Source organism: Danio aesculapii, chromosome 21 (genome assembly GCF_903798145.1).
Source record: "Danio aesculapii chromosome 21, fDanAes4.1, whole genome shotgun sequence".
Lineage (NCBI taxonomy): Eukaryota > Metazoa > Chordata > Actinopteri > Cypriniformes > Danionidae > Danio > Danio aesculapii.
The window spans coordinates 46,684,077-46,696,042 of record NC_079455.1 but is presented as its reverse complement, the minus strand read 5'-3'; the positions used below and the strand labels follow the sequence as shown (position 1 = coordinate 46,696,042).

The following is an 11,966-nucleotide window of genomic DNA, read 5'->3' as shown; positions in this document are numbered from 1 at the left end:
GTGTGTGTGTGTGTTACCTGTAGTAGTCTCATGTTTGTAGTGAAGTCTCCCGCCAGCAGCTGATCTCGGATCAGTCTGCAGAAACACACAGATGCTTTGACACATTCTATATAGTGAAAGGCGCTCTAGAAATAAAGATGATCTGAACTGAAGCGCTCTACACTGCTGACACTGGAGCAGCCAGTGCTGGAGCTCTTCATCATTCAGATCAGACAGCGTGCACATTAAACTCCAGCAGCCTCTTGAGTTATGGGGAGCTCTGCTCTACCAGAACACGAGCAGTGTCTAATCTCACATCAGAGGTAACACTGGATCACACGTCATTGTTACAGTAACAGCGGCTCTTACGTCAGCATTGCGCAGCACACTGGGATGAGGAACTCGAAGCGGTCCTGATGTGAAAACAGTGAATCCCAGATCCGGATCACATCTGGAAGCAGAAACTCCTGAGAGAGCAGCAGCGTCAGCCAGCGGAAGGTGAAGTACTGAGGCTTGATGTTCTGCTCTTGCTGAAACACACACACACGCACAACACACACACACACACACACACACACACACGCACACACACACACACACACACACACACACACACACACACACACACACACTATTACTGTTAGTGTTTTAATGCGTTTATTATTATCAGTTTTAAAACATCTGTTAAATATATGAAGAGTTCAGAATCTAAACCCTCTGAATCCTCAGAGCTCTTCTTGTAGATGAGCATTTACTATCAGGCTCCTCTGATTAGGTTCAGAAGTTTCATTTAATAGATAATGAACAGGTTATTAGCTGCTAAATAAAATAAGACAATTCTTTGGTTTTTAACAAAGGTTTTTAGATTTTCTTTTGTGTCTAAACCAGCTAAATCCACGTCTGCTTTTTATGCAGAAACCTCTAAATCCACCTATAGAGACAAGACAGTGAAATTAGCTGAAAAACCACTAAAGATGCTATTAGAGATTATTTACCAAACATAAAACACATCAAATTAAGTAATTGGCGGTTCATTCCGCTGTGGTAACCCCTGATAAACCAGGGAAGGGAAATGAATGACTGAAATCTGTAAAGTTCATTAATTAATAACATTAAAACTGACTTTAATTAAATCTGAATCTGTTGTCATTTCTGATATTTGGGATTTAGATTTAATGTAAGCAGAATAATGTGAACATTGTAAACTCAGCTTGATTTAAATAATGTAGTTTAAAACATTGTGAAACATCAACATCTGTGCACTGTCCATTAATATATGTGTGTTTATCAGATGTATAGGTGATATGCAGTCATATATAATCATGTGTAGTTTTATATTTATCTGTTTAATATTAGCTTACATTAGCAGATCAATCACAAAGTGGCTCTACTGGGCAAAAAGGGGACGCCTCTCAGACACTTTCAGAAGCTGTCATTCAGTCATCCTCACTGTACTCAAGGTCTTGGTCTCTTGTTTGTCTCTTGTTTATCCTCATAGCATCCTCACGGGATATAAGAACAGCATCTTAACTCTGTCTTTTGTAAAGCGCAGCTGATGTTTAATGTATAGTAAATCAGACTCATTCAAAGTAGCGTCGCTGCTCAAACAATCGTTATGAATGCATGCTACACTTCTGACTGTACCGTGTGTTTTCCTCTGATAATGCTCAGAGTTTTGAGGTAAGGGATGTTTTCATTTGCCGTTCACTGACAGTCAGACAGGCTTATCCAGTTCATCAAACTCCGTCTTTTCAAATCAGAAGCAGAATAAAGCAGTCTCCTCATAAAGCCTGCGTATCAGCGCTGCTACATTAAACACATGTGATTCGATTCCTGCCTTCTGATTGGTTCTCATGATATAGCGGCTTTTGCTGTCAAAGGCGAGAGGCGTTTAGCGGCTTTTGTCAACAATCTGTTACCGAACGTTCACACCGAAAGTGGCAAGAGGGTCAAAGGTCGCTCTGGCCGCCCTGGCGACAACGCTGTCTCCCTTCAGCTCCGGCGGCGAGAGCATCAAAATTCACTACATTGATCTCCTATTTAAAGGAGCCGTTGCAGAATATCAGTGACATTCCTGCATATAACATGAAGATGCTGCGCACTTTATCAAATTCATTTAACAATGGAAGATCCAGGTGCATGTGGTGTGGCTTTACTCCACTTAATTATCCGATGTGTCCATATGTCTGAAATATCCTGAAGCAGCGATACTGTTTTGTACTGTCGCATGAGATTCCTGCTTTTTTAAAATAAATATATACAATAATGCACATCAGTATCTTCTTTAATGCATGTTCCTGTAATAAAACATTGTAAAGAATTGGAAATCCAGCGACCGCACTAATCAAACCCTTAGGAATAACTGTGGTCAGAATCAAAGTTCACAGCTCTGTGTTCTCTGGACTCCTCTAAAGCGCTGGACTTCTTCATTCTGATTGCTCGCCGCCTCATTACCATAAAGTTAACTTGATTTCAGCTCACCTCGACGCTCACACCGGTGAAGACGCGCCGCGCTGCTCCTTACCGCCGGCTCTTATTGTAAATGAATGACCTCCAGTTACTTTGACGCTCTCGCCGCTCTCAGTGTGAACACACGGTGATTTCTGAATGAGCTGACGCTGCCATTCAGATGATCTGAAGCAAATCTATTAGTTGAACATGTCCTGTATGCCTAAAGCATTCCCTCAATGTCATTCACTCATTTCTGGTGGAAGTGGAGTTTAGCTGCTTTTGTATCTGAACTCTTCATATATTCATCTAATTTAATATCTCAGCAGTAGGTGATGAAGAACTGCTAAACTGGTGAACTCCTCCAAATCAACACCGTCTATGCTGGATCCTACAGCGACCACATTATAAACACAAAGGTTTTCAGACGTTTCTGAACCTGTTCTTAATGTTTGAATTCATCTCTACTGTTAGGATACGCTCCTGAAACTCTTACACTAGCTGTCATTAAGCCTCTTATTAAAACACCACAGCTCCATCTCATTCATCAGTCATTATAGACCCGTTTCACACCGGACTTCTCTATCACAGACACTAGAGAGAGTCACATCTGCTCAACTGTGATTATTAGAGAGAGACAGAGAGACCCCGTCAGCCAGTGAGTGAGGTGTGTGTGTGTGTGATTCACCAGTCTGATGTAGAGCTCGGTGTCCTTCTGCTTGAGTCTGGAGAAGACACTCTCCATCTTGAAGGTGATGCCGCACTGAGAGTCGTCCAGGCTCTTGATGAAGTTATCTCTGTTCTCTGACATCAGGTTCGTGAAGCAGAAGAAGGTGTCGGCTTCAGCGTGCTCTACAACACACACACACACACACACACACACACACACATTTTGGTGAGTAAAATGACTGATTATGTGTCGAGTCTTTGGCAAATTGAGTGAGATCTTTATGACTCTATTTTGGCCCAGCAGGATCACTGATCATCTGTCATTTATACAGAGGAAACACTGAGGCTGCTGGTCAAATGCTGAAGTAATGTCTCTGTGCTGTTTGGTGGACATGATGCAGAGCATGCAGGCTTACTGTGTGTGTGTGTGTGTGTGTGTGTGTGTGTGTGTATGAGAGTGTTACCCTTCCACTGGCTGTTGGGGTCGGTGGCGAAGGTGTAGTAAATGGGTCCCACGATCTCGTTCATGCCCTGCACGTAGGCGATGCCGGGGTTGAGTTTGGCGTAGATGAAGAGGATGCGCTCCACCACCTCCCAGTGTGCCTCACAGCCGTTCGGGAGAACCGCATACTCATTAGAGGGATACAGGTGGAGCGCTTTCCCTGGAGAACTGACCTGTGGAGGAGAGGAGACGCATCACACACACACACAGATACACACACACACACACACACACACAGCAGTCCAGCACCAGCAGCTCTGCTTCCGTCTGTCCGTCGCTCAGATTGATTCAGTTAAATGACTCCTAAATACTCCTCTAGCAAGATTAACTAGCACACACGCACACACACACACACACACCAGATCACTCACCTGTGCCTGTGCATCATCCCAGCACTGCTCAGAGCAAACAGAGCACACACACGTCAGCAACACACGTAACGCATGTGCAGGAATCATCAGAACCCTCACACACATATACATACATAGAGAATGACACACACACACACACACACTCACGTTGGTGACGCCGCTGCGGTTGCGGTTGACCGTCTGGGCCTTCAGGGTGGTCTGCTCCACGCGTCTCCGCAGCGTCTCGTACTCATTCTGTGGGTCCAGGATCAGCTGGCAGGGGAAGTCAGTCGGCCGCTGGAAGAAGGCCATATCAGGATACAAGCGCCTGACAGACACACACACACACACACACACACACACACCAGCACTAATGCTCGTCTGATCATCCAGCAGTCTCCTCAATCAGAAGCACAGACAGTGTAGTGTAATGTAGTGTTTGTGTTGTGTACTGCAGTGTTGTGTAGTGTTTGTGTTGTGTAGTGTTTGTGTTGTGTAGTGTTTGTGTTGTGTAGTGTTTGTGTTGTGTACTGCAGTGTTGTGTAGTGTTTGTGTTGTGTAGTGTTTGTGTTGTGTATTGTTTGTGTTGTTTAGTGTATTGTAGCGTTTGTGTTGTGTAGTGTTTGTGTTGTGTAGTGTAGTGTTTGTGTTGTGAAATGTAGTTTTTGTGTTGTGTATTGCTTGTGTTGTGTATTGTTTGTGTTGTGTATTGTTTGTGTTGTGTTTGTATTGTGAAATGTAGTGTTTGTGTTGTGTATTGTTTGTGTTGTGTTTGTGTAGTGTAATGTAGTGTTTGTGTTGTGTAGTGTTTGTGTTGTGTATTGTTTGTGTTGTGTAGTGTTTGTGTAGTGTTTGTGTTGTGAAATGTAGTGTTTGTGTTGTGTATTGTTTGTGTTGTGTAGTGTTTGTGTTGTGTATTGTTTGTGTTGTGTTTGTGTAGTGTAATGTAGTGTTTGTGTAGTGTAGTGTAATGTAGTGTTTGTGTTGTGTAGTGTTTGTGTTGTGTAGTGTTTGTGTTGTGTAGTGTTTGTGTTGTGTATTGTTTGTGTTGTGTATTGTTTGTGTTGTGTATTGTTTGTGTTGTGCAGTGTAGTGTTTGTGTTGTGTAGTGTTTGTGTTGTGTATTGTTTGTGTTGTGTATTGTTTGTGTTGTGTTTGTTTGTGTTTGTGTATTGTTTGTGTTGTGTATTGTTTGTGTTGTGCAGTGTAGTGTTTGTGTTGTGTAGTGTTTGTGTTGTGTATTGTTTGTGTTTGTATTGTTTGTGTTGTGTAGTGTTTGTGTTGTGTATTGTTTGTGTTGTGTTTGTGTAGTGTAATGTAGTGTTTGTGTGTGTAGTGTAATGTAGTGTTTGTGTTGTGTAGTGTTTGTGTTGTGTAGTGTTTGTGTTGTGTAGTGTTTGTGTTGTGTATTGTTTGTGTTGTGTAGTGTTTGTGTTGTGTATTGTTTGTGTTGTGTTTGTGTAGTGTAATGTAGTGTTTGTGTAGTGTAGTGTAATGTAGTGTTTGTGTTGTGTAGTGTTTGTGTTGTGTAGTGTTTGTGTTGTGTAGTGTTTGTGTTGTGTATTGTTTGTGTTGTGTATTGTTTGTGTTGTGTAGTGTTTGTGTAGTGTTTGTGTTGTGCAGTGTAGTGTTTGTGTTGTGTAGTGTTTGTGTTGTGTATTGTTTGTGTTGTGTATTGTTTGTGTTGTGTAGTGTTTGTGTTTGTGTATTGTTTGTGTTGTGTATTGTTTGTGTTGTGCAGTGTAGTGTTTGTGTTGTGTATTGTTTGTGTTGTGTATTGTTTGTGTTGTGCAGTGTAGTGTTTGTGTTGTGTAGTGTTTGTGTTGTGTATTGTTTGTGTTGTGTATTGTTTGTGTTGTGTAGTGTTTGTGTTGTGTATTGTTTGTGTTGTGTTTGTGTAGTGTAATGTAGTGTTTGTGTAGTGTAGTGTAATGTAGTGTTTGTGTTGTGTAGTGTTTGTGTTGTGTAGTGTTTGTGTTGTGTAGTGTTTGTGTTGTGTAGTGTTTGTGTTGTGTAGTGTTTGTGTTGTGTATTGTTTGTGTTGTGTATTGTTTGTGTTGTGTAGTGTTTGTGTTTGTGTAGTGTTTGTGTTGTGCAGTGTAGTGTTTGTGTTGTGTAGTGTTTGTGTTGTGTATTGTTTGTGTTGTGTATTGTTTGTGTTGTGTAGTGTTTGTGTTTGTGTATTGTTTGTGTTGTGTAGTGTTTGTGTTGTGCAGTGTAGTGTTTGTGTTGCTGAGAAACACCTGACGTCTTTGTCGATCTGTAGCAGAACCTCGTTGTCTTTAAAGTACGTGTTCCAGCGACTGTCCGGGTTAGGGTTCAGAGGCTGAAGAAGAGAAGAGAACAACACCATCATCCTCTTCATCATCACAATCAGTGTCTTTATTATCACCAAAATCATCATTACCATCATCATCACATCACCACCACAATCATTACCATCATCATCACATCACCATTACCTTCATCACCACCACTACAAATCAATACATCAACAATCATTACCATCATAATAACCCTAACCCATCATAATAATTACCATCATCACATAATCATCACCACCTCCACAATCATGATTACCATCATCATCACATCATCACCACAATCATTACATCATCATCATCATCATCACATCACAGCATCATAATCACCTCCACAATCATCATTACCATCATCATCACATCATCACCACAATCATTACATCATCATCATCACCATCACCACCTCCACAATCATCATTACCATCACCATCACATCACCACCACAATCATTACATCATCATCACCATCACATCACCATAATCACCTCCACAATCATCATTACCATCATCATCACATCACCTCCACAATCTTTACATCATCATCATCATCATCATCACCACCACAATCATTACATCATCATAACATCACCATTACCTTCATCACCACCACTACAAATCAATACATTAACAATCATTATTATCATAATAATTACAATCATCACATAATTATCACCTTCACAATCATCATTACCATCATCACCACCACAAACATTACATCATCACATCATCATAATCACCTCCACAATCATCATTACCATCATCACCACCACCACCGTTATCATCACCACCACAGTCATTACATCATCATCACCACCACAACCATCATATTACTACCACAATCATTACATCATCATCACATCACCTCTAAAATTACATCATCACCTCCACAATCTTTTTCTCATCATCATCACCACCACCACCACAATCATTACATCATCATCATATCACCTCCACAATCATCATTACCATCACCACAATCATTACATCATCACCACCACAATCTTTACATCATCACCACCACAATCATTACATCATCATCACATCACCACCACAACCATCATATTACTACCACAATCATTACATCATCATCACATCACCTCCACAATCATCATTACCATCATCACATCATCACCACCACAATCATTACATCATCATCACATCACCTCCACAATCATCATTACCATCATCACCACAATCATTACATCATCACCACCACAATCATTACATCATCATCACATCACCTCCACAATCATCATTACCATCATCACATCATCACCACCACAATCATTACATCATCATCACATCACCTCCACAATCATCATTACCATCATCACCACAATCATTACATCATCACCACCACAATCATTACATCATCATCACATCACCACCACAACCATCATATTACTACCACAAATGATGTAACATCATCACATCACCTCTAAAATTACATCATCATCACCTCCACAATCTTTTTATCATCATCATCACCACCACCACCACAATCATTACATCATCACATCACCTCCACAATCATCAATACCATCATCACCACTGCAATCATTACATCATCACCACCACAATCGTCACTACAATCATCATCTTCATCATCACCACGATCATCATCATTACAACAATATTCTTCACCATCACTGAAAACTCCATCATCACTATATTCTTCATCAACATCACTTTCATGATCACATCATCATCATCATCATCATCATCATCATCAGGGATGTAACACACACACACACACACACAGTTCTCTCTCCAGTGTTTTCTGTGACTCACATGGTCCTCCAGGGTCACGTCCTCTCGAGAAACACCCAGGTTTGCTTTGGCGATTCCCGGCTGAATGATCATCTCTCTCAAAAACTGTGTGTACACATCCCTGAACACACACACGCATGCACACACACACACACACACACACAAGGCAGAGCAGTGTCAAGAACCTGTGCTGCTCTTTTCATAGCCAATACATATGTGTGTATATGAGTAAATATATGTATGCGTGTGTGCTTGTATGTGTGTGTGACCTCTGCTTCTCCAGGAATGTCTCCCATAAGGCCTGGTCTGGCGGCAGGTAATTCAGCAGAATCTGAGGAAAGCAGGAGAATATCTGAGTCACTGACTCTGGGTCAGTCTGGGTCAGTGTGCCTAGTTTAGTCAGTGTGGATCAGTCTGTTCAGTTGGAACAGTGTGGTCAGTCTAGGACAGTGTGGCCGGTTTGGGTTGGTGTGGATCAGTGTGGCTACACTGGGTCAGTCTGGGACAAAGTGGTCAGTTTGGGTCAGTGTGGTCACTCTGGGTCAGTTTGAGATAGTCTGGAACAGTGTAGTCAATCTGGGTCAGTCTGATCCATGTGGTAAGTTTGGATCAGTGTGGTCAATCTGTGTTAGTTGGGTCAGTGAGGTAAGTTTGGGTTAGTGAGGGACAGTGTGGTCAATCTGTGCTCAGTTTGGGTCAGTGTGGTCAGTTTGGGTTAGTCAGGGACACTGTGGTCAATCTGTGTATGTCTGGGTCAGTGTGGTAAATTTGGGTTAGTCTGGGTCATTGTAGTCAATCTGTGTCTGTTGGGTCAGTGTGGTCAGTTTGGGTTGGTCTGGGACAGTGTGGTCAATCTGTGTCAGTTTGGGTCAGCGTGGTAAGTTTGGGTTAGTCTGGGACAGTGTGGTCAATCTGTGTCAGTTGGGTCAGTTAGGGTTAGTCTGGGACACCGTGGTCAATCTGTGTCAGTTGGGTCAGTTTGGGTTAGTCTGGGACACTGTGGTCAATCTGTGTCAGTTTGGGTTAGTCTGAAACAGTGTGGTCAATCTGGGTAAGTCTGTGCAGTTTGGGTCAGTGTGGTCAATCTGGGTAAGTCTGTGCAGTTTGGGTCAGTGTGGTCAATCTGGGTAAGTCTGTGCAGTTTGGGTCATTGTGGTCAATCTGGGTAAGTCTGTGCAGTTTGGGTCAGTGTGGTCAATCTGGGTAAGTGTGTGCAGTTTGGGTCAGTGTGGTCAGGTTAGTGTATGATCAGAGACTGACCTTCCAGCACAGAGAGCGAATGCCTCCTTCACAGGGGATGCCTGAGAAACACAGAGCAGAAGAGCAGACTAGGCCTGTGCAGTATGATGATGTGTATATGGTGTGGACAAAAGAAAAGTTCTACCATCTCGTGATCCACTGTTCACAGTAATACTGTTCCTCATTTATATGAGCACTGCACAATACTACACACCATTAGAGTCAGGGTGCAGACGGAAACATCTTGATAGAGCGGTGTTTAGATCTTGTTTAATGCCGGGTCTGTGATCATGCGTGTTTAAAAGGGTTTTATTTTCAGGAACGACAGCATTTGTCCTGAAGTTCTAAATAAAGTGAGAAATCTGACCATGTATGACCGAGTAAACACTATAGCATGTTAAACAGAGTAATGCAGCCCTTTCCGCTGACTCTACAGCACTGCTTCTACATGCTGGTGTGTGTGATGATCAGGATATGAGGTGACCTGTACGGTGATGTGATGTTATTGTAGAACATACCACTGAAGCAGAGCTCACGCAGAGCCTTCAGGTCCACCTGCTGCTCACTCAGAGCCAGCTTAAACTCCTGGATCCTGCACACACACACACACACACACACACAGATCATGATGAGCTAGGGTTAGGGTTAGTGTCAGCACTGTGGATATAAAGTCTGAATATTCCGTCACCATCAGCTGAACAGAGGAGCCACACTTTAACACAGTGAAGACGTTCAGGGTCTTGTTAAGGGTCAGTTCACCCAAAACCTAAACAGTGTCATCATTTCCTCATCCTCCACTGCTTCAAACCTGTCTGACATCTTTAATCTGACACACAAGAAGATATTTTGAAGAATGTTGGAGAGCGGTAACCATTGACTTTCACAGTATTTGTTTTTCTTACTATGGAAGTGAATGGTTCCAGGTTTCCAGCATTCTTCTAAATATCTTCTTTAGAGCTCATAGTTCAGTAAAGAGTGAGTACTGCTTCAGATTGTGTGTGAACGGCCCCTTTACACCCTCACATGAAGAGATTCAGCTGATCACAGCAGCAGCTTTATTCTTTAACTGTCTGAACTTTCCCCAGCAGCTGTAAGGAGTGTGTGTGTGTGTGTTGCTCAATAACACACACACACACACACACACACACACACACACGTCACATTCACAAGCAGAAACACTGAAAACACAGAAGAACTCAAACAGCACAGGGATAAACGCTGACAGACGCATGATCAAGACACACACACACACACACACGCACGCACACACGCACGCACGCACGCACGCACACACGCGCACGCACACACACACACACACACACACACACACACACACACACACACACAAGCTCCAGTGTGTGTGTTACTGCAGTAAACTAACAGAGCAGTCATTCAGTGTCATCATGCTGAGAAATCAGATTACTGCAGTTTTACCACACCAGACAACAACACTGAGGACCAACACACACACACACACACACACAGCTAAATACCTACAAACATGTAAACACACACACACACACATCTATAAATACACACAATCACATAAATATACAGAGACCGATACACACATGTAAATGCACACGCACACAGATCAAAACATACACACACAACGTCTCTTCTCACTCTCACACACCTAAATAACCATACACACCAAAACACACACGCACACACACATAAAAACACACGTACACACCTAAACACAGACATATATGTTTATCAAAATACACACACACACAATAAATATATAATTACATATAAACACAGAGACAGACACACACATGTAAACACACACACACACACACACACACACACACACACACACACACACACACACACACACAGATCAAAACATACACACAGATTTAAACATGCATAAACACACACACACACACAAATCTAAACACACACACACACACACACACACACAAACACACACAGATCTAAACACATCATACACACACAACAAACACATACAGATCTAAACACACACACACACACAACATACATAGATCTAATCAATCACACACAAACGTAAAAACAAACATACACACCTAAACATACACATATGTATCGAAATACACACACAAACAATCACATCACACACACACACAGAGAGAGAGAGAGAGAGAGAGAGAGAGAGAGAGAGAGAGAGAGAGAGAGAGAGAGAGAGAGAGAGAGAGAGAGAGATCAAAACATACACCATTTCTCTCTCATCACACACACACACACACACACCGTGTGTATATGTAACTCATAGACTGTGCTCTAAACACACACCTCACTCGTCCGCTGTATCTAAGCTCTGCTGCTCGACGTGACCGGTGTGTGTGTGTGTGTCGCGCTGTTTGCGGTGTGTTTCTCACCTGTTTCTGTAGGAACTCGACATGTTTGACTGGCGCAGTCACGCGCTGCCGGAAAAACAGCGCCGGCGGAAACACGGACGCGCACATTAGTTCCGCTACAGCAGCACGCACGCACGCACACACACACACACACACTACTGTGTGAACATCACATGACCAGTTACTGTTTACACAGAGAAACACCCACATGTGTCCGTCAGTATTGATGAAGCAGCAGAGAGCCAAGGATGGTATTATTCCAGCAGTTTAATAATCTAAAAGCGTCATCAACGTGTTTATTACTGTTATTAAGCGGGACTACATCAATCATATTATTTTACACA

The 11,966-nt window shown here is 42.4% G+C and overlaps 1 protein-coding gene across 1 annotated transcript in view; it reads right to left on the bottom strand.

The window, feature by feature from the left end:
• Positions 1–11,732, bottom strand: part of tbc1d13 (TBC1 domain family, member 13) — a 27,205-nt gene extending 15,473 nt beyond the window's left edge. The window contains exons 1-11 of the mRNA XM_056445885.1: positions 11,644–11,732; positions 9,796–9,869; positions 9,299–9,339; positions 8,308–8,369; positions 8,060–8,159; positions 6,192–6,274; positions 4,117–4,276; positions 3,561–3,771; positions 3,116–3,279; positions 349–509; positions 18–75 (exon numbers count right to left, since the gene is read on the bottom strand). Of these exons, the coding sequence (XP_056301860.1) occupies positions 18–75; positions 349–509; positions 3,116–3,279; positions 3,561–3,771; positions 4,117–4,276; positions 6,192–6,274; positions 8,060–8,159; positions 8,308–8,369; positions 9,299–9,339; positions 9,796–9,869; positions 11,644–11,666 (1,137 nt within the window). The 5' untranslated portion in view covers positions 11,667–11,732. The remainder of the gene's footprint in view (positions 1–17; positions 76–348; positions 510–3,115; positions 3,280–3,560; positions 3,772–4,116; positions 4,277–6,191; positions 6,275–8,059; positions 8,160–8,307; positions 8,370–9,298; positions 9,340–9,795; positions 9,870–11,643) is intronic.
• Positions 11,733–11,966: the final 234 nt, after the last annotated feature.